At 43.2% G+C, this 22225-nt stretch overlaps 1 protein-coding gene across 2 annotated transcripts in view; it reads left to right on the top strand.

Annotated features, from left to right (window-relative positions):
- The window catches only part of adgrl3.1 (adhesion G protein-coupled receptor L3.1), a 928790-nt gene that overhangs the window by 634782 nt on the left and 271783 nt on the right, over positions 1-22225 (top strand). For both annotated transcript variants that reach the window (XM_041185670.1, XM_041185669.1), the window contains exon 6: positions 2976-3773. In XM_041185670.1, the coding sequence (XP_041041604.1) occupies positions 2976-3773 (798 nt within the window). The remainder of the gene's footprint in view (positions 1-2975; positions 3774-22225) is intronic.

Here is a 22225-nt window from a genome sequence, read left to right as displayed (position 1 = left end):
AATCAGTAAGCAATAAGATTACTGGGAAAACTCATGTATCATGGCATACTCCCTTTGAAATTTCTTCTTTTCCATTTTGACTTCGGACTGGTTAAGAACATATTTTCTGTTTGGAGCTGGCGTCAATGGAGGTCGTTTTTTTGTTTTTACTGCCCAAGCATTCAGCAAAGCCCAGAAAGAAAATCTGGATGGGATGACTTCCATTAAATCAGATGGATTTGGTAATAGGTTGCGTGAACTTTCCATCAGACTTTTCTTTCTGTGCTCTGCCCTCTGATACTGAATGCCTAGGCAACGAAGATGAAAATCTCCCCCATCATGATTTACTTGTGCACCTTCACTTCCATGCACAAAGCAGAACAATGTGGCACAGAGCTCCCTTCTGCTCTAAGCTAAATTTGCTGTTGAAATTTGCTAGTCTATTATTTGCTATGAATGTTTTTTTTATAAATTAAGACTTGGGGAAATAATGGGGGAGGAATAGACAGTAGCTCAGGAGTAAATGCAACACTTATTGTAGTAAGTGGGGTGAAGTTTGTAGGAAGAAACCAATTAATTCCATGGAATGAAAAATAACATAGTTTAAATTTGCCCCACTTCAGTACATCCCATTTGTGCTGATTAAGTAATATGGAAAACAGATCTTGAGAAGGTTGCAGTTCTGACATATCTTTGCACCTTAACTGCACAAACGTGATTGTGTTGAGTTAAAAGGCTCCAGATAGAAAGGCAACATATTTTATAGTTTCTAATATGGAAATTAAGTTGTGTCCTTACGTAATTTTGCTTACAAAGCAAGTAAATAAATATGCACCTTTTAAGTTTCCTCCTTTTTAATTGTTAGGGTTAAGTCAAGGGTTGGAATATTTGGAAAAAACTTTGAATGAACATCACTGAACTATCTAAGAATCTTTGTAAGAACATGAGAAATAAAACAAATGCGGTAAACCAGACAGCCCGTTGAGCCTGCTCCACCATTTAGTATAATCATGGCTGATCTTTGGCATCAGCTGCACTTTCCTTCCTGCTCCCCATATCCCTTGATTCCCTGAGACACCAAAAATCTGATTGAGCAATGCAGGCATTGAAGGATTAAATTAAAGCCTGTCTGAATGCATTTTTGGAAACATTTTGTTTCTTTATCTGCACACCCAACACTGCAAATGCATTTGGAACAAAAATTTTAAAGCTACTTTGCATGAAGCTGTTGCATTACAAGATAGTCCAAAAACATACTCATTTTCTAAACCACAGAGATTGCTTGGATACAGTTTTTAAAAGCCATAGCTCAGATTCCCAGTGCTGAGCTTAATATACTGAACCAGAGGATTATAGCCCTGTATGCTGGAAAGAAACCCTATCCTGTCAAAATCCTTTCTGCCCAACAAACCATATTTTTAATGACTGCCTTATCAGTCTAGCCCTGAAGTTCTTTCATTCATGTGTGTAGTTGTACACATAATGGTCGATTGAACTCCTTATACCTTTACAGCAATCTCTCGTAACCCACCCCCTCATTCCGCCTTCAACCCACTTTAAAAATGAAACACAAACAACTGGATGTGTGTCAGAAGCATGACATACATAGTACATTTTAAAGCTTTGATTAAAAATGATTTTATGAGGGAATTGCTCATTTGCAACTTGGATCTCTCCTTTGGTCAAATTCCTGCTGACGATTTAACCAGTTGTTTCAATAATCTGTTAAACCTCCACTCCTTGGAATTTTAACTGACTGCTGATGTTCAGAGAGCTACAACTGCAAAACCAGTTGGCTTTCATGTCTGAAACTTGTGTAGACTTAAGTCAGTGCTGCTTGGGCTTCTCATGTTCAGGCTTGACAAATAGTTGCCCATTCACCTAGGCCAAAATGCGAAAATTGATGTGCAGTAACCATGAACTAGTTTATAGTCACTGCATGCATCAGTTGAGTTAAAATGGTGGCAGAACATTCAAACTTTGCCTTGCATTGTGTCAGTATTTTGCCGATTATACAACTAGTCTCAATTAAGCTGATGTCCTGCCAACCATTTTAGAAGAAAACTGCCTTGCTTAAGTAATTATTTTGTTGTTTCTTACCAGTTTTACCAAATAATTAAATCTCTCTGTTCCAGTGATGATGGATACCTTCCCCAAACTGCCTGCTTCCTCTCACCTTTAATGTTTTTTTTTACAGTAATGTCACACTATTGATTACCATTAATCTGTTCTCTTTTCTCCTTCATTTCTTTCTTCCTTCTCCCAATGCCTAAGTAGAAGTGGAACAGAAAGGTAATAAAATACCTTAGAAATTAAACATTTACAATCACTATTATGCAGTTATTTTTTTTAACATTTTGTATGAAAGTACTTTGCTCTTGATTCTGTTACATAGAGGTTTGCTTAACAAAGTTTAGGTGCACCATCCTCCATCCTGCTGCTTGCTAACAGAACATGCAAATTTTATTTCACAACATACACTTTTCTGCTTCATTATAAGAGATCTGATCATAGAAGACTCTAATGTTTCCCTGCTTTTCTTCTTGCCCCAAAATAACCTACTCATATCATGCCTCTCCCATTTCATTTTTGTTCTTTGCATCCATTTAGTGAAAACTGCTATTTATTTTCTTTTGTTTTTAAACTGTAAGTTTTATTTCAAAGTAAGTCAATAGATATTTGTAATGAACTGACAATAGCAGTGAACACCCTAAACCACTACTCTCATTTTATATAAGGAGAAAACATTTTTCAGTTTCTAGATATCAAAAGTAATTTATTCAGTATTCTGAATATTTCTCAGGAATTTCAAATCTTTAATTTTCTTTATATATGTACATGTGTATGGTTTTGTAAATTTGAGTGGAGAGTATCTTTGCATTTAAATTAGTTGGGAGATCCTCAAGAAAAACTGAGAACAAAAATCAATGGATTGCATGAAATTTGAGCTACCTTCTTAGATTTTAACAGATTTATCTTATCTTCTGTTTCCACAGTTTTCTTATGCCCTGGAACACTTAAAGCAGTTTATCAAATGGACCACTTGTTTGAGTCTGATCACCAGTCAGGAGCCTGGTGCAAAGACCCACTACAAGCTTCTGACAAAGTTTACTATATGCCTTGGACCCCATACAGAACAGATACATTAACTGAATACTCTTCAATGGGGGATTTTATTGCTGGTCGACCAACCATCACCTACAAGCTTCCTCACAGAGTGGATGGAACCGGATTCGTAGTGTATGATGGAGCATTGTTCTTTAATAAAGAACGTACGAGAAATATTGTGAAGTTTGATCTGAGGACTAGGATTAAGAGTGGTGAGGCCATCGTAGCCAATGCCAATTACCATGATACATCACCATACCGGTGGGGCGGAAAGTCAGATATTGACCTTGCAGTCGATGAAAATGGTTTGTGGGTTATCTACGCAACTGAACAGAACAATGGTAAAATAGTGATTAGCCAGTTAAATCCTTATACCTTAAGAATTGAAGGTACCTGGAATACTGCTTATGACAAGAGATCAGCTTCAAATGCTTTTATGGTTTGTGGAATTCTATATGTAGTAAAATCAGTATATGAAGATGATGACAATGAAGCCACTGGGAATAAAATTGACTACATCTATAACACTGAGCTGAGCATGGATGGAAATGTTGAAGTGTTATTCCCCAACTCCTACCAGTACATTGCAGCAGTGGATTATAACCCCCGAGATCATAAACTGTATGTGTGGAACAATTACCATGTTCTGAAGTATTCACTGGAGTTTGGTCCACTCAATGAAAAAGGTATGTGGTGTTTGCCTGATCTAACTTGACTCTGTCAGTGTTCTTCATTATGTGGGAGAAGAATAACTCCTTTCACGCAAAAGATTCTGAAGTTTCTCTTTGATTGGGTAAAATGGACATTTAAAATCCATGCTCCCGTCTCTGGGTTTGAGCAACTGAATGCAATTAAGATACATAATTTTAGCACAGTCTGTTGCCTGATGTGGATTTAGCTCTCTTTCTAAAACCTTCAAACTTGATGAATGCTGACCCCCCCGTTCCTTCAGAAATATGTTATCTCAGGCATCAAATGTTTCATTAATGCAAATCTTTAAGAGAGCCATTCGTCAGAACTTGCATTTATATGGTGTCTTACCATATTTTCAGGCTATGCAAAGTACTGTACAACCAATAGATTACATTATATTATAGTAACTGTTATGAAATCAGTTCTGGCATCCAATTTAAAAACAGCCAAGCATAATAAACAGCTAATCAACAAGTGGCCAGTTAATCATTGCTTGTTTACTGGCTAAAGGAAAAGACGTTATCCAGAACGCCAGGTGAACTCTGTACTCTTCTTTAAAAGGTCCCGTGGGATCTTTTACATTCACCTGAATAGGTAAGTGGAACCCCAGTGTAATATTTCATCCAAAATATGGTATCTGCAACAACACAGCACTCCCTTAGTAGCAAACTGGAATTTCAGCTGCGATTAAGTCCTGGAGCCAAAGCTTGAATCTATCAGCTGCAGTTCATTGGTAGCCCTGCCCCTGAGTTAGATGGTTGTGCATTCAAGCCTTATTATCTTGGGCTTGGGCATATAAACTCGGCAGACATTTCAGTGCAGAACTGAGCAAGTTCAGTACTGTTAAAGTTGCCTTCTTTTGGATGAAGTGCTGAACTGAGGCCACCAATGCCCTCTCAAGCGGAAGCAAAAGATTCCTTGGCACTATTTCAAAGAAGAGCTGAGGCATTCTCCCTGTCACCTGATTAATTTATATCTGTCAACTAACATCACTAAAAATAGATTATCTGTCATAATCACCTTTCTCATTGTGCGAGCTAGCTGTGCACAAACTGGCTGCAGCATTCCCTACATTAGAATAGTGGCTACCAGCTGTAATGTAATTTAGGATATCCTGAGGTCTTGAAAGTTGCTCTATAAATAAAAACATGTCTTTTCTGACAGAGGCAAGAATGCTACCAACTGAATGAAGCTAATAGTTGAAGTAGCGTATTACTAGTGTTAGAAATTGACTGTGAGTGTGCTGTGACTAAGCAAAGGGCATGAGTTTTAAAAAAAGCAAAATAATTTTTCTTATTTTACCACATAACCATAAATCACAATTTAAAAATTTAGTTTCAGTCTTTTCGTGAAATCTCCTTATATCAATTTGCACCTGGAGATGAAATCCAACAGGGGCTTTAATTGCAATAAAATCTTTTTTCACAGTTTCTCTGTGGATGAACATATTTGTTATATCCTAATAGACTGTGAATATGAATTATAATAGTAACCCAGAAGGTGTAAAAGAATCAATGGTGTTCTTTAAACAGAATACTTGCATTGTTTTTTCAATCCTTATGCACTCTGAGGCTTCACGGCTCTAAGTAATTGTACTACACACAGTTTTTAGTTTGTTGCAGTTGGCATAAATTGTTTGCTACAGATGAATTGTAGAGCAGTAGACAACTTGCATTGCTTCACACAGTAACTGGCCAGAAGTATCCGTTAGGGTGACATCCTAGAACTCAACTGCAATGAAGTCTGTATCAATAGGCATGCACCTCGCTCATCAACTTGCTCTGTGCCTGTCTGAGCTGAAAGACTAAAGGAACACTGTGCATGATACTAATCAATCTGCAGATTTTTTATTTAAATATTTAAACAGTCATTTTGGGCACATCATTTGGATCCTAAATTCATAGTTCCTTCTATCCATTTGAGTTCAATTGAAAAGGTTTAAAGGAGTTATCCTATCTTTTGTATAAACTAAGAGGATATAGTTCTTCTCATACTCATGGACCTTTTTTCTTGACTATACACTAGATTTGGGAATCAGTGCTGCACAAAACTTCTCTATTGAGTTTATGGGCAGAATTTTACTTTCCATTGCTAACGGAGGTTCTGTAAAATTGCCCAGATGGCCTTCCCACTGGTCGCTCTCCTGCCCCTACCTCTCCACAATTTTACAGATGGGCAAGGCCTTGGGTGGCTAGCTAACCCACCCTTGCCTCAATTGAGGCTCTTAATTGGTATATTAATGACCACCTAAGGGCCATTTCCCACCCAATTTCAATGTTCAGGCTGCAGGGAAGAGTTCAGGGCCAGAGGGGAAGTTTGGAAAGTGACCCTGCTCAGGCCTCGGATGGGAAGGGGTGGTTGCACCTCCTTTCAAAATTGGGCACCCCACCACAAGGTCTTCCCCCCGCAAGTGCTTCCTCTGCCCCAACTTGTCCTCCAACACTCCCAATCCCCCTGTACCCACCCCTCCAGGCCTCATTGCCCCTCCTCGCCCTGAGATCCCAACACTTACCTGGTCCTGGACTCCCAGGACTTAGACTCTGGGGACTTTTGTAATCTCAGTGCTGTCCACTGCAGCTTCTGGCACAGCTGGGACTAGAGAGCTGCCGGGACTTCCTCCTGAGTGAGGGGCAGAAGTCCCATCTCCAGCCAATTAACACTCCTTGGAGTGTTAAGTGGCTCTGGGGCTGCCAATATCAGCTGCGATGTATTCTCCGCCCACTCTTTGGGTGCCATCCTAAAAATCTTGGCCTTAACAACTTTGTCATACATGTGCTGGTTACTTCGTTGGACAAGGACATCTCCTTCCTTATTTACAGCAGAATCGGCTGCAGGAGCCCCAACCTCTTCTGTATCTCCTATTCTTCAACAATGACTAGCCATGGGGCTTATATTGTGTGATGTCCCAGATGACTGGCAATATTGCCTTACTGAGCGTCATGATTCTGCTCTTGAGTGTGTCAGAGACCTTGCTGGTCTCTGGCTTCTAAGCCATTGTCCTACTAACTTGTAGGAATCTTCTGCCTCTTGCGCCATTCCCAGTCTTTGTGCACATTAGAAGGGGTGACATCGCCATACCGCACCAACTGAAGCTAATTGGCCTATCACTTAGTTTTGCAGAACTGCCAAATTGAGATTCCAGGGTATGGCCGCTGCCATGCACAACCAGCTACCTGGAGTTATAAGTGAGAGTTGGGGAGCTGTAGGACACCAGTCTCCCTACCCACATCCCTTTTGACATGGATGTGTGACTTGACAGGGGATCAAGGGTACTAGCCCTCACAAACATCTTCCATAAACATTCCATGTACAGGCCACAAGACCAAAGGAGAGGTGCTTGAAATTGCAAGAACAAAAATAACTTTAAAAGTGACATCCAGAAATGAACATGTCAGTATTTTGGCCATTTGATCAGAGCTAAAAAGCTACAGAAATCTTTTCTAGAAGGCAAAGTGAGCTGTATTGGATGGCAGACATCACAGAGTGGTTGTAGACAAGCTACAGTGGATAAATGAGGGTGGCACAAGACAGATGAGTGTGCTGTACCATGGCAGCCAATCTCCTGCTGGAAGTAGCTACAAGCAGCAGCAGCATGTCTTAACAAGCAGAATGTCCATAACATTAGACAAGATGATCATAGAAGCAAGCTGAACTCTGATATCTTGATAAAAAGGAAAACTGTGTATGCTGGAAATATTAAATAGAAACAGAAAATGCTGGAAATACACAGTGGTATGAATTTTGCCTGTGGCAGGTGCGCATGATCGGCGGATCTGGGAGCGGTCGGGAAACGGACCACCGACCCCAATTTCACGCTGGCTGGCCAATGAACAGCCAGCCAACGTGAAATGTGCACTGAAATGCTCAGTGCTGCCGGGGTGGAGGTGTGAAGAGGACGAGCGATGATGTCATTGCGGGCATGGTGAGCACTGCAAGAAAGCTCCCTAAAGGCAGAGAGCTGCTTCAGAGAGTGGCAGACCTGAAGATGCCCAAATAAAGGTTTTAAAAAATGTCTGTGCATCACAATCAATCACTTGAAAATATAGCTGATAAAACTGCTGCTCTACAAACATTTCTTTTTATTTTATTTCATAATGGAAATTTCATCCCACGGGTTGGGTGAGGGTTCATGAAAAATGTAAAGGCCGCCTGGCCGATTCGCCTGTCCGCCAACTGTAAGGTTGTATGGGCCATGAAAAATCTGAGACAATTGCGCCGTTAATTAGCTTAATTGGCCTCTTAATTGTCGGCAGGCGCTTCCAACTTTTGCGTGCGTCCGCCCGCCAAGTGAAATATTACGCGAGTGCGCGATAACATTGGGCCTTTCACCTTACATCTTTTTTGCGCAACTTTCCACCCGATTGGGTCGGGCACGCACCTGCCCGTCCACAGGATGTAAAACTCAGTCCAGTAAGTTACTTGGCATCAGTAGAGAGGGAACACAGCTTAAGGGTGCATATCATTTACCTGTACTTGAAACATCATACCAAGTCTTCTCTGCTCAGATACTACCCCATGTATCTTGTCTTTCCAATTTTTATTCCAAAAAACTTGATGTGTTAACTTCTCATGATGAAGAATTATTTTATCCTTATGAAGATAGGGAGCAGTTTCTGCTTATTTACCCTGTAATCTGTGCTGAATGGATGGTAGCCAGAGGACACAGATTTAAGATAATTTGCAGAAGAACCAGTGCGGAGATGTTTTTTTCAGAATTGTTACGATCTGGAATGCGCTGCCTGAAAGGATAATGAAAGCAGATTCATTGGTAACTAGCAAAAGGGCATTGGATATATACTTGAAATGGAAAGGGCATGGTGTAGAACCAACTGATTGGCTCTTTCAAAGAGCCGCCACAAGCAAGACAATCTGAATATCCTCTCTCTGCTGTAAGATTCCATGATAATGTCATGTATAAAACAAGAGGAAGCTATTCAACTCATCAATCCTGTTTCCTCCTTGAACTTTGCGCAAAGTTTGAAGTATTTGAAGTATAATGGATTTATCCAAACCAGCTCATTCTCCTGAGTGAGGCAGCCAACAGCAAGTAAACCACCAAAACGTTAAATTTCTGAAATTTCTTCCATATCCCCCAAATAATAATTGGATTAATATTGCACAATTTTGCAGGCAAACTCTGACAGCTACATTTCACAGGTGACACTTCGGTGGCCCCAGCAACACATTGTGTTCTATACAGTCTAAAAAAAGGTAACTCTGATTATTTCTTATATGGTGACAATATAGGAACAGCGGAGGTCCGAAGTGATTTAGCAGTCCATGTACTGATCACTAAATTTTAGTGCTTATATACAAAAAAAACAAACAGAAAGCTAATGGAATGTAAGCCTTTATAGCTAAATTTATATCTAGAATATAAATAAGTGGAAGTTTTGCTCTAGCCATATAAAGCCCTGGCTAGACCACATCTGGAGTCCTGTGTACCATCTTGGGCCCCATGCCTGAAAAAGGATATATTATTGCTGGAAAGGATACAGTGCAGATTCATCAGAATCTTACCAAGGCTCCAAGGGTTAAATTATGAAGAGAGATTACATAATTTGGCTTGTATTCCATGTAGTATGGAAAATGAAGGGGTGATAAGATTGAGATTTTTGGGAGTTAGAAAAAATTTGATAGGGTGGGTGAGTTTAGGACAAGGGTACATGACCTTAACGTCAGAGCTAAACCACTCAGGAGAGAAGTTAAGAAACACTATCACAAACAAAAGGCGGGTAGAATTGTGAAATTCACTCTAAGAAAAATGCTTGCTGAATTAATAATTTTAAACTGAGAGCAATAGATTTTTGCTGGTCCAGGGTATTGAGGGATTTATAGCCAAGGTGGGTGAATGGAGTTAAGCTAGTCGTGATTTCATTGAATGGCAGACCTCCTGTTCCTATGTTCCTGTTTGATCATCTCTGTTCATTTTTTGCTCTATAAAACATTACTTCTCTTCGAAAACTCTCAGTTTCTTTACACGAAGTAGGATTTTCCACTTGTCGGGCGGGCCCAGGTGCAGCTGCGAAATGGATCGCCACCCACAATCAGGCCCTGATCATGATTTTATGCTCGCTGGCCAATTAACGGCCGGTCAATGTGAAAGGCGTGCTGAAACGCTGCCGGGGTGGGGTCGGGAGGAGCGCGAGCACTGAAGTCAGCGCAGGCATGGGGGGAGCGCCGACTTCAATCGGGCACAGAGCTGCCCCAGGGAGCTGAAGAATTTTAAATACAAAAATAAAAATGTTACAAATGATATAAGCATTTCCCCACATGTGACTTAGTCACATGGAGAGGGTCATGTAAAAACTGATGTTAAAAATTTTAATTTGTTTTTAGTAACCATTGGAAACCTCATCCCACCTTTGGATGAGGTTTCGTAAAAAATGCAAAGGCTGCCTGACTATTCTTCCACCTGCCAGCTGGAGAGTTGAGCGGACAGCGAAAAATAGAAATTAATTAATTGGTTAAGGGCCTTAATAGGCCTCTTAATTGTTGGTAGGCACGCTGCCACCTTTTGCATGTGCCCAATAACCAAAAGATCGCAAGTGTACGCGATGACGTCGGGGCGCTCGCCCGATGTCATTGCGCACTATTTCACTGCTGTTCAGGTTGGGCGTGTGCCCGCCCATGGGGCGAAAAGCTCTACCCATGATGTAGCATTACTCAGGAAGTTGAAATCATTTGGGAGAATCTACATACTACAACTTATACAAGTTTCATAGGGCTTGATGGGTTGAAGACCTTCCTCTGTTTTATTTATCATGACAATTCTTAAGAGAGAATACTGTCAGAAGTATTTAAGTTACATAACAATAAGGCCTGAATTTTCTCACTGATGGAGAAGCTGCGCTAAAATGCCAGCAGTGAGCTGAATCTTTCAGTCCCACACCCGAACCTGGCCTCTGCCATTTTTGCTGGGGCAGAGGTGTGATGGGTAAATGCAGGTGGGTTATAAATTGCACATGAATGACTCCCAGAGGCAGCTTCCCATATAAATCAGTAGCTGTCTTCACTCATGTGTGATTTTGGTGAAGTAGATCTCTGAAACCAGAATTGTGCAGTTTAAACCTGGTAAGAGCAGATCTGAGCCTTGTGGATTTGTTTGGATAGCCAGGGTACCTTTTTGGAGGGGTAAGGCATTTCTTTGGTTATAGCCCCAGGGGCCATTTAGGAGAGATAAGGCACCCTTGAGAGAGGTAAGGCACCTTTTGGGGTATGACAGGTGCCCTTTTGGTTTATTAAAAATAGACATGATTGTGCATAAAATTTATATAAACTGATTGGAACTGTCAAGCTGTCAGAGAAATGTTAAAATTCATTGGAACTGTCAAAAGATTATTTGAACTATCAAAGGATTTAACTCTGCTGGACTTTCAATTTAAAAAGAAAATATTTGGAGTTTAAAAAAATCAGTTGACGTAAAACTGAGGGTTATCATTGTGGGGTTTGTGCTGCATGATTGATTTTAGAACCTAACATTGCCTGTTAAGTGAGCAGTTTGACTGGCAGCTCCAAATTTTTATAGAATAGAAATGCTTATGTTCATGAGAGATTAGTTGAAGGAATTTCAAAGTATGGGATGTTCTTATTTTAATCAATGAGGGTGTTTATTTAAAACAGTGATGTCATTAACAGACAGACAACTTTATTTTATGTCAGCTTTTCTCCTGAGGTTTGCCTATGGTGAGATGACATGGAGTGGGTAAGGGCAAAGGGTGCTGGGTGTGGGCATGTATTAGCATGAGTTGGCACTAAGTTGGCATTGGAGCTATAAAGGGCCTGGGTTAGAATAGGAAGTATGAGAGGCCATGCAGATGGGTAGAGGGGCATGCGTTGACATAAGAGGTATGAGAGGCCATGGAGGTGGGTAGAGGGACACGGGTTGGCATAGTGGATATGAGGAGCCGTAGGGGGTAGTTAGAGGGGCATGGGTTGGCATAGGCTGCATGAGGGACCATGGGAGTGGGTAAAGGAGTATGAGGTGGCATAGGTTGGCATGAATGGGGATGGGGATTGTTTAGGAGGGATGAGGGCTGGAGAGCTGATTTTTGTCTTAATCATTTTTTAATATAACTCAACAAAGTGCCGGAGCACAGAGGCAGGCCTTACGCACAGCCAGCCTTCGCACCAGACATCCTCTGAACCTGTTCTAGGGTGGTGGGACCGAATTCTAAACAAGCCTTACCCCCCTCCCATCCCTCTGGAACAAAAATTCAATCTTCGACACCCTTTTCTCCTGGGTCTGGCTGCTGGAGACAGAAAATGTCCTGTCTTTGTGTTTCCGACCTGGGAACAAAAATCTAAGCCTAAGTGATCTGAAAGTAAAAGCTGGTATTTCAGGGCAGGTCAGTCTTTTGTTGAGCCTATTATGCTGCTGTGATGAAAAGTATTTTCTCTTGTTTGGATGGTTCTCTGATCTGGATTATTTAAATAAACTGCTTATATTACTCCCAAACCTCTTTGCATTTTAAAGCCCAGATTTACTCCTCAAATGCCGTCATCCCCCAACACACTCCCCATGCCCCAGCCATGCCAGCTCATGCTACCTTATGTTCCTCTACCCACCCCTATGGCCCCTCATATCCTCCATGCCAACCAATGTCCATCTACCCAGACCTCATGGCCTCTCATACCTCCATGCCAACCCATGACCCCCCACCCCACTCATCCCCATGTCCTGTTATAGCCTCTATGTCAACTTAGTGCCACCTCATGCCAACCTACCAACCACCCTTTGCCCTTACACCCTTAACACCAATTCACCTAGTACCAATCATGGACAGGATCCATGGTGAGATGATTAAGCTCTAAATGTCTATTGCAGATTTCACTATATTTATAAAAAAAGCTCTTATTGATAACATTGAAATCATGTCATGTCCTTAATCCCTTATAAAAACAAACATTTGTATAGCCCCAGATCAGAAACAGCTAATCTCTCTACAACCACTTGGAGATGTCAATCAAACTGTAAACTTACAGGAGCCCACAGTGATAATGATAGATTGTGGGAACAGCTGAGCAGCACTAATCCTTACGTCAACAAAGAGTGAAATAGGATTTTTTTCAATCGCAGGCTGAATGTTTGTTTTTCAAAAATTTAAAGGGATTGGGGATTTAAATGGCATGACAGTTTGACAGTTCCACATGACTTATCCACTTTTTATGTGCATTTTATCTATTCTTAACAATCCCAAAGGGGTATCTGACCTCTCCAAAAGGGGCATTCAATCTCTCCAGAAGGGTACATTACCTCTCCAAATAACTCTGGCAACTTCAGACCTTTGCCACAAATATCTAAAGTTTACAAGTCATGTTTTGGAGATCCTAGTAAGAAAAATTGTTTTAGTTTGAAGGCAGCTGCACATTTACACGTGGAACTGCCTGTGTGAAGTATGGATGTGTGAAAACATCACCCTCATTTCTCCTCCCCCTTCCCCGCCCCCAGCAAAAATGGTGGTTGCCGGATTCGGGGACAGGACTTCTGGAATCAGGGCACCGCAATATTTTGGCATCTTTATAAAAATTCAGGCCTATATTTAGGCTGGATTTTAGTGCCTTGGGTCGGGATCCCAAGGTGAAGGTCAAATGAGGGTCACAATCCCCACAATAGTCACCTAGGAGTGATTTTCCCTGAATTGGCTAATTCATGGTCAGAGGGCAAGCTCATTAAGGACAGTGGAGAGCCAATGGGAGAACCTCCAGTTAAGAAGGAGCAGCAGCCTGAAATTCAGGTAAAAGAGAGAGGCCACTTCCATCTTGAGGTTCCCTCTCAGCAAATTTTAAAAGTTTCAAATTAAAAGATGGCCTCAGCAGCTGAGGCACCATTGCCAAGAGTGGCCTGCAGCCTTGCTGTGGTCAGGAAATCGGGAGGGCTTCGAAGCCTGCCTGGAGCACCCTGTCAGCCTCCAGGAACCTCTCTCCAGTCCGAGGGGTCCCCAGGCCAGTTGGAAAATTTCAGTCAACCCCTGACAATAGGATTTAAAGGATTACCAGAACCTGAAAATACCATTTATATAAATGTTTACATTACTTACACAAGCCAAACCTGAGGGCCAAATGTGAAAGCCATTTCCTACTCCTTTTGATCAGCTGTTGTCTTGGTCCCTGTTAGTGTTGAACAGTAATCACTGTTAAGTTAATTCAAGAACCACTGAGAACTATGCCTATGTGAGCTTCAAGCATATGCAGTTTTTTCCCCCAAAATCACAAATATTACACTATTAGAATCGCATGCATAAATCTTGTGTATGCACAGTTATTGCCGTGCCAGAAAACTCCCCCCAAATTGAGTGAATATTCATACAGGCCAGAACCTAAAATGATTGGACCTATCAAAATGTTGTCAGGCATTGTTGTTTCTTTTTTGTCAACTGGAGGTTTGGTTTGAGAGTGTAAGGTTTTTTTTACCCCAGAAGGCCTGCTTCCTGCAGTAAGATTGCCAGTTTATTGAGAATGTGTCATTGCTGTGAATGATGTTTTGGCCTTCACAGGCAGGCCTCCAGCATAAGACGAGCGTTCATTTTGCCCTATGTTGATCTATTAACAGTCCTGTGCTATGATCTTGCCTACATTATCCATTGAGATGGGTAGAAAACTGATTGGCAGACAGGAAACAGAATAGGAATAAACGGGTCTTTTTCCTAATGGCAGACAGTGACTAGTGGGGTACCACAGGGATCGGTGCTGGGACCCCAGCTATTCATAATATAGATTCATGATTTAGATGAGGGAACTAAATGTAATATCTCCAAATTTGCAGATGACACAAAGCTGGGTGGGAGGGTGAGCTTTGAGGAGGATGCAGAAATGCTTCAGTGTGATTTGGATAAGCTGAATGAATGGGCAAATGCATGGCAGATGCAGTATAATGTGAATAAATGTGAGGTTATCCACTTTGGTAGCAAAAAAGGGAAGGCAGATTATTATCTGAATGGCTATAAATTGAGAGGGGGGAATGTGCAACGAGACCTGGATGTTCTCGTACACCAGTAGCTGAAGGTAAGCATGCAGGTGCAGCAGGCAGTAAAGAAGGCAAATGGTATGTTGGCCTTCATAGCCAGAGGATTCAAATACAGGAGCAGGGATGTCTTGCTACAATTATACAGGGCTTTGGTGAGACCACACCTGGAATATTGTGTGCAGTTTTGGCCTCCTTATCTGAGGAAGGATGTTCTTGCTATAGAGGGAGTGCAGCAAAGGTCTACCAGACTGATTCCTGGGATGGCGGGACTGACATATGAGGAGAGATTGAGTCAGTTAGGATTATATTCACTGGAGTTCAGAAGAACGAGGGGGAATTTCATAGAAACCTATTAAAATTCTAACAGCACTAGACAGGGTAGATGCAGGAAGGATGTTCCCGATGGTGGGAGAGTCCAGAACCAGGGGTCACAGTCTGAGGATACGGGGTAGACCATTTAGGACTGAGATGAGGAGAAATTTCTTCACCCAGGGAGTGATGAGCCTGTGGAATTCGCTACCAAAGAAGGCAGTTGAGACCAAAACATTGTATGCTTTCAAGAAGGAGTTAGATATAGCTCTTGGGGTGAAAGGGATCAAAGGATATGGGGAGAAAGCGGGAGCAGGCTATTGGATAACCAGCCGTGATCATAATGAATGGCGGAGCAGGCTCGAAGGGCCAAATGGCTTAGTCCTGCTTCTATTTTCTATGTTCCTATGAGGAACTTGATTCATATTACTTACAAATAGCGATCAAATACTTTCACCCCCTTTGTCTCAGATTAATTTAGTTACTCTTCATGTCTAACACATTGGCTGGAATTTTCTGTCCCCGTTGGCACCGGGTGTCATGGTGGGCATGAGCGGACAATATGGCATGAAGGCCAAAAATCGCGAAACCAGTTTGCTATCATCCGCTCCACCTGTCAGTGGCTGGCTGTCTTTCCTGCCGTCCAATGGTGGGAACCTAATTTTACTGCATTTGCATCTCATCATCTTACCTGCCCTGGGGGGAATGATCACCCCCACATCAAATTTATCGCCCACATCGGTGGGAAAACACACCAGCCCAGAACACGCCTGGACAAGTATGACGTACAGAAGCGGGATTTACTGTCAAGACCTTGCTCACATCATAGTCATCCAAGGAGCAGAAGTTGCTGGAACTCTACATTGCATGCTGGGTGGATTCTCTTGGACACGGCTCCATTGCGAAGCAGCTCATGGAAAGTGGAAGGTCTCTGTTGATGTCTCATGTCTATTTTGGAACATCATTGTCTTGGCCATTGGCTGCTATGGATATTTAGCGAAGGCTGGGGAGAGACAGGTCCGGCTGTGAGTGTGAGAGGAAGGTGTAGCGGGATTGGGGAGTGGGAGAAGAAGGTCTAGGTTTCACTGGGAGAGAAGCATGGGGCAGGGGCAGGTGAGGTAGGGAGGGGGGAACAAAGGTGTCGAGTGGGGTGAGGTTTGATGGGAGGAAAACAAAGTGGATTGAGGTTGGGAGGTGGGGGGAGGGAGTACGGGAAGGAGTGTGTAACGGGGAGAATGTAACAACTGGGGAGATAGGTGTAAGGGGAGAGGAAGATGTAAGTGAAGGAGTTTTGAAGGGGAAAGGAGTCCGGGGTTGGAGGGAGTTCAGGGGAAGCATGAAGTCGGGGGTAAGATGGAGTAAGGGTGGAGGAAGGAGTAAGTGGGTGGGATGTCCAGGTGAACATGCAGGGGAGGAGCCTGTGGAATCCATGACTGTCTCCAGGTGAATGAACTGAGTGTGGGCATGTTAAGAGGGAATGGTGAGTATGAGAAGGACAGAGTGAGCCAGAAGAGTGGGAGGGTGAGGGTTTGACTGTAGCAGTAGCAGGGAGGACAAGGGTGATTGGTGGAGGCTCGGAGATAGTCACAGACCCTGGGGATGGAAGGATGAGGTGCAGGAAGTCATTGTGGATGGGGGTGGGATTCTCAGGAAGATAGTGAATGTGCATGTTCACCTGGACATCCTGGAAAGAAGGGGGGATTCTGGTTGGTGGGTGACGGTGGGGAGGTGGAAGACGATGCCGGGGAGGTCAACAGTGATGGTGGAAAGGACATGGGTGACTGGGGGAGGAGAGAGGACGGGGGAACTAAACAGAAACATGATGACTATCATTTTTCCCAAACCGAAAGTGAGCAGAGCCTCATGTTGGACGGGCACAAGTGCAGCATGGGAGTGTGATCAGTGGATGGGTGGAGATGCAGCTCAGCTCAGATGGACAACTGAGAGTGAACCCCAGCAGGCAGCATTGAAAATGCTCAGGACATTGAGATCAGTGTGATGGTGAAGGCTTCACGTGTGAGGGAATGTGCTTGTATGAGTCTCCAAAAGGCCCTGGAACACACACACACTTCTCCCTCCAGAATCACTTGTGGTCCGGCTGAACTGGTGGAGGCGGGTGCGGGGGAGGACTCGCGAAGCTTGCAAATGAAGCTGAAAGATACCACTATACATTGTTCAGTGAAAGTGAATATATTTTCAGATTATAAAGTGACAAATTGTCCTGTGCAACCACTTTTGATCAGAATTTCTTAATTTTTCCAGGCCTACCACTTCTTCTAACTTCTTCTGCAGCAAGGGTGGAGACAGCCTGTGCAATGGTTAGTCATGTTGCCTGTGATGACTTCGGCAATTGTCCTCTGGAGAGCCGAGGCCACAAGGGCCCTGGTTTGCTTTGGCTGTCCTCCTGTGGGCCAACTGCTCCCTCTGTGGTGGCAGAGGACGAGGTTGATGGATTCACAGGCAAAGAAGACTCAGAGGGAGAGGACAGCCTCTGAGATTCCTGAGTAGATGACCCAAGGGTGTCCAGCTGTCACTCCTCCACGCTTCAAGTACTCGAGGGCCCTGGCCTGACTATATGAGGGGAAGGAGCACCTGGAGGGACATCGAGGTGCCCCATTTCCCTCTTGTGTTGCTACTGCAGGATCTCACCAATGGCTACCGCGATGGAGTGCAAGTCTGCACGCACCTTCGTGTTCTGTTGGACCAGAGTCTCCATGGCTTCTGTCATCCTCCCCGTGGAGACCTCCATTCACAGACATGTGGGCACAACTTTTTCAGAAAGCAGGCAGATGCATTGTGGATGCCACTCTGTTGAGGGCTTCCAACAGCTCTGGGTGATGTTCTCCCTCTTTTTGCTGACTCTCCAGGATGAGTTGGAAGGCCTAATCCAGAGGCTGGTCATCTGCCTCAGATCTCACATCTGCTCCAAGTGCCAAGGAGCTTGGCTGAGCCAGCCTCTTCCTGCTCTGAACATGTGTCCATGTGGTGACCATCAGATTGTGAACCTGAGCCGGCTGTAGATCTAGGTCCCACCGAGGTGTGTGTCCCATCACTAGTGGAGGGTGTGGGTAAGCGCTATGATGTGTCTTCCAAGCTACTCTTCAATGGAGGAAGTGTCCTCTTGGCTGGAGGAGAGGATGTAGATGAGGGTAAGGGACTGGCTGGCTGAGGGTGTCAGTTGCTTGGCAGAGCTCCCTGTGAACCAAAGTAGAGATAATTAGTGCACGTCAGCAGAGTCAAAAGCAGGAGAAAGAGCACTCACAGTTGCGTTGAGAGAGGGATGATGTGGTGCAGAATCCTCACGTGGATGTACACCAGTGACCTCACTGTTGCCATAGGCACTGTCCATATCTTCTCCAATCAGCACAATAGCATGCTCATCAAAGTGAGTGAGTGGCCTAATGTGGGCCACTCAACCCCCTGATCTGGGTCCTCTCCCTGCTGTTGTGAGCCAGCTCTCCTTGCTTGAAAACAGATGGAGAGAATGTGAGCAGGACAGACATCACTGCATGGAATGTTTGTGTGGTGAGTAGAGCCATGGACTGAATGAGGACCCAAGCTCCAGAGGGTATGAGCCTGTTGGAGATGTGTGGGTGTGTGTGAGATTTAGTGGTGTTGTCCTTTGAGGTATGAGATCTCTGTGGATGTGTGATGGGTTTGTGAGTGTGGATTGAGAGTGATGAGGTGCTTGCCTTACCCTGGCGAAACATATGAGAGCATTCATTCTCTTCCTGCACTGGATGACTGACCTCATTTGTACTCCAGTGACGCTGACCACCACTGCCACCGCCTCTAAGGCCAGGTTGGTGACTCAGGTGGACATCCTGCAGCCAGAGCATGGATAGAGGATATTGCAGCAGCCTTCCACAGCATCCAACATGTGCCCCCGAGAGGCATCGCTATATTTGGGGGCTGCCGTCTTCTTTGCTTTTGGCGCCATCTGTCACCTGGAGCAGACTTGGCCTGAAGACATGAAGTAGGCATGCGCTCTCGTGTACTTTAAATATGGCACCCAGAGCAAGGAAGCGCTGAGGTCACGGCCAGGTTGGCAAATCCAAGCCTGCCCACCAGCTAGCCAATATGTCCCCATGAGTACATTATTAATGAGGTGGGACTTGCCAGGAATGGGACAATACAACATGAAAAGTGACCATTGTGGCTAGTGTGTAAAACGTTTTTTTTCCTGCTCACTACCGCATTTAGTGCAAATTTGGGACACTTCCACCCATTGCCTTCAGCACTTAGTCCTCTTCTTAATGATCATAGTTAACTTGGCCTTGTTGAAATTCTATTCTCTGATGTATGTAGTAATCCCTAATTTGACTATCAAAAAACTGTTAACATTGCAGACAGCACATTTTTCAACATGGGCCCAAACTGATTGCAACCTTTGGTGTAAACTGTACATCATGATTGATTGGCTGCGACTTGCCTCACAAGTTGTTAATCGCATTTAGGTCAGTGTAAAAACTGGATAATTCACTCGCTCAATAATTAAACAAGGTTTTGTGAGTCTTTAAAAAAATATATATTTTCATGTTCCACTCGGGCAACTTTGTCTGTGGTTATTAAAGTGGACTTCAGTTACAACTTCATCTCTCAAGAAAGTTTAATCTAATAATTAATTTCTAGATTCTACCTGAGAAAGTGCAATATATTAGCTGCACTTGACTGGTTTTAACAGTGAGAGGTTGGGCAGTTTCATGTTTTTAACTTTGATTGTGATTAAAAATTATCAAGTTTTGAAGCCATTAATATCTGTATAAATAAATAGGATGTTACCTTTATGAGTGATGTCCCCATTAGGCAGCTGGATGGAATAAGAGGCATGTGGTCTCCGATAATAGTATTAAAATAAAAGGCGCGCATTTATGTAGTGCCCTTCACAACTTCAGGATACTCCAAGATGCTTTATAACCAGTGGAGTCATTTTAAAATAAAATCATTGTTCCAATGTAGGAAGCACAGCAGCCAACTTGCACACAGTAGGGCCCCACAGACAACAATGAACTAATGACTAGATAATCAGTTTCAATAATGTTGGCTGAGGGAAAATGTTGGCCAGGACACCAGAGAGAAATTTGCTCCTCTTCGAATAACGATAGGATCTTTTGCATCCACCTGAAATGGCAGGCTCTGTTTTAATGTCTCATTCAAAGGACAGTATCTCTGACAGAGCAGCATTCCCCCTGTACTGCACTTGATTATGTACTCTGCCGCAGATATTTTTTTAGCTGCAACACAAGTTCTACTCCACTTCTTTCATCCATCATCATGATGCCTGAAGTGTGCTGATGTCACTGTATCAAAACTTCTTTAAAATCCATAAATGGAGGGTGAGACAGAAGGGCGAAGGGAAAGAATTGTACAACCAAAAATTTAACATTGACAATGGGCTGAATTTTTCCATTGGCGAGAAGGGGGCGGGGCCCGCTCGCCAACGCAGGATGGCGTTGGGGGGAATCCCTGAAGTCATCCCACCCCATTTAAATCTTCAGGAAGGCAGGGGCAGAGTGAGATAAGCTGTCCGCCTGCCAACCTATCAATGGCCAATTGAGGCCATTGACAGGATAATTAAAACAATTAAAGGATTGCCCATCCAATCTTAAGATTGGTGGACAGGCCAAGAACCCCGGCGGCAAATAGAAAAAACATGAAACCTCATCCAGCAGCGGGATGAGGTTTCATGTCGGTTTTTAAAAAGCCTGTTAAAGTTTTTGTGCAATTTATTAGCATGTCCCATCTCGTGTGACATTGTCACATGAGCGGGACACATTAATGATTTTTTATTTTTCTATTTTTAAAGTTTGAAAACCTTTCAGCAATCTCCCTGAGGCAGCACTTAGCCTCAAGGAAATGTGCGCTTTTTCATGCACATGCACGAAAGACCGCACTTTCACATTTGGGGAATCCCCCCCCCCCCACCAGCTTGCACAGGAAGCACATAGCGCTTCCCGCTGGGCATCACACTGGGCCGGCCTTAATTAGCCCGCCCACTTAAAATTGGGTCGGGCCAACCCGCCCACCAGGCAAAAAATTCAGCCCAATGTTTCCCTGGTAGTGCCTAAGTTCTGAGGCACTTAATGGCAAACATTTGCAATCCAGCATACAAACAGGGATGTTTCTTTTGGCATGTGGGGTGACATTGACAAGGCAGAATTTATTGTCCACCCCTAACTGTTCTAAGTGTTTTGAAGTTAGCCATATAAATTCTGAGGAATAATCACCAACCAGAATCATGAACTGTGTTTCTTGCCCCACAGGCACTGCTAAAGCTACTAGGTCTTTCCAGCATTAATCAATTAATTAATTCAATTCAGTTAATTAATAAAATCTGGAATTATGTCCATGACATAATTGACCTTAAAAACCCATCTGGTTCGCTATGCCCTTTAGGGAAGGAAACCTGCTGTCCTTACCTGGCCTGGCCAATATGTGACTCCAGAACCACAGCAACGTGGTTGACTCTTACTGGCTACTGCAATGGCCTAGTAAGCCACATAGTTCCAGGGCAATTAGGGATGGGCAAAAATGCTGTCCTTGCTAGTGATGCCTACATCTCATGAGAAGAAAAAAAACTACGCTGTTACAACTCATTTAACAAGGTACTTCCAGGCTTTGTACAGCGGGGCTAATAATGTAATAAGTGGGCATTTACATCAAATCAAGTAATTTCTAAGATTGAGACCTGTAAGGGGCACAACAGCGTATCCTGTGGAGGATTGGGGAATCATTGGCAGCAACTTTTAAATTTTTGTGTTTCATTACGCATGTGTGAATGCTAGTCTGTCAGTTTCAAAGATGAAAGCTAACAGTCATTGTCATTACAATTGAAAAATCCACACCAAGAACATAAGCACCTGAAAAGAGTTATTTTTTCTTAATAAATTTTAATATCAACGATGCTTTAAAAAAAATGCTTTGTATAATTGGATGATTAAAGCTTATGGATTAGATGCTTCAATAAGCATGCAGCTGATGTTGTGCTAATTTTGCCATCCTGCTGCTGCATAAGATAGAAGAGTCAACATTATTGACAGTGCAGGAACCTTGAGATGTAGAGTTCTAATGACACAAGCATCAAATTCAATGACCATGTTCTGCCCAGCCTCTCAAACAGGCCAGCAATGCATTTTTCTGACCAAGATAGGCCTACTCCAGGATATAGGG

This window comes from Carcharodon carcharias, chromosome 4 (genome assembly GCF_017639515.1).
Source record: "Carcharodon carcharias isolate sCarCar2 chromosome 4, sCarCar2.pri, whole genome shotgun sequence".
NCBI lineage: Eukaryota > Metazoa > Chordata > Chondrichthyes > Lamniformes > Lamnidae > Carcharodon > Carcharodon carcharias.
The sequence above is the reverse complement of the archived record's forward strand: the minus strand, read 5'-3'. Positions and strand labels throughout refer to the sequence as shown.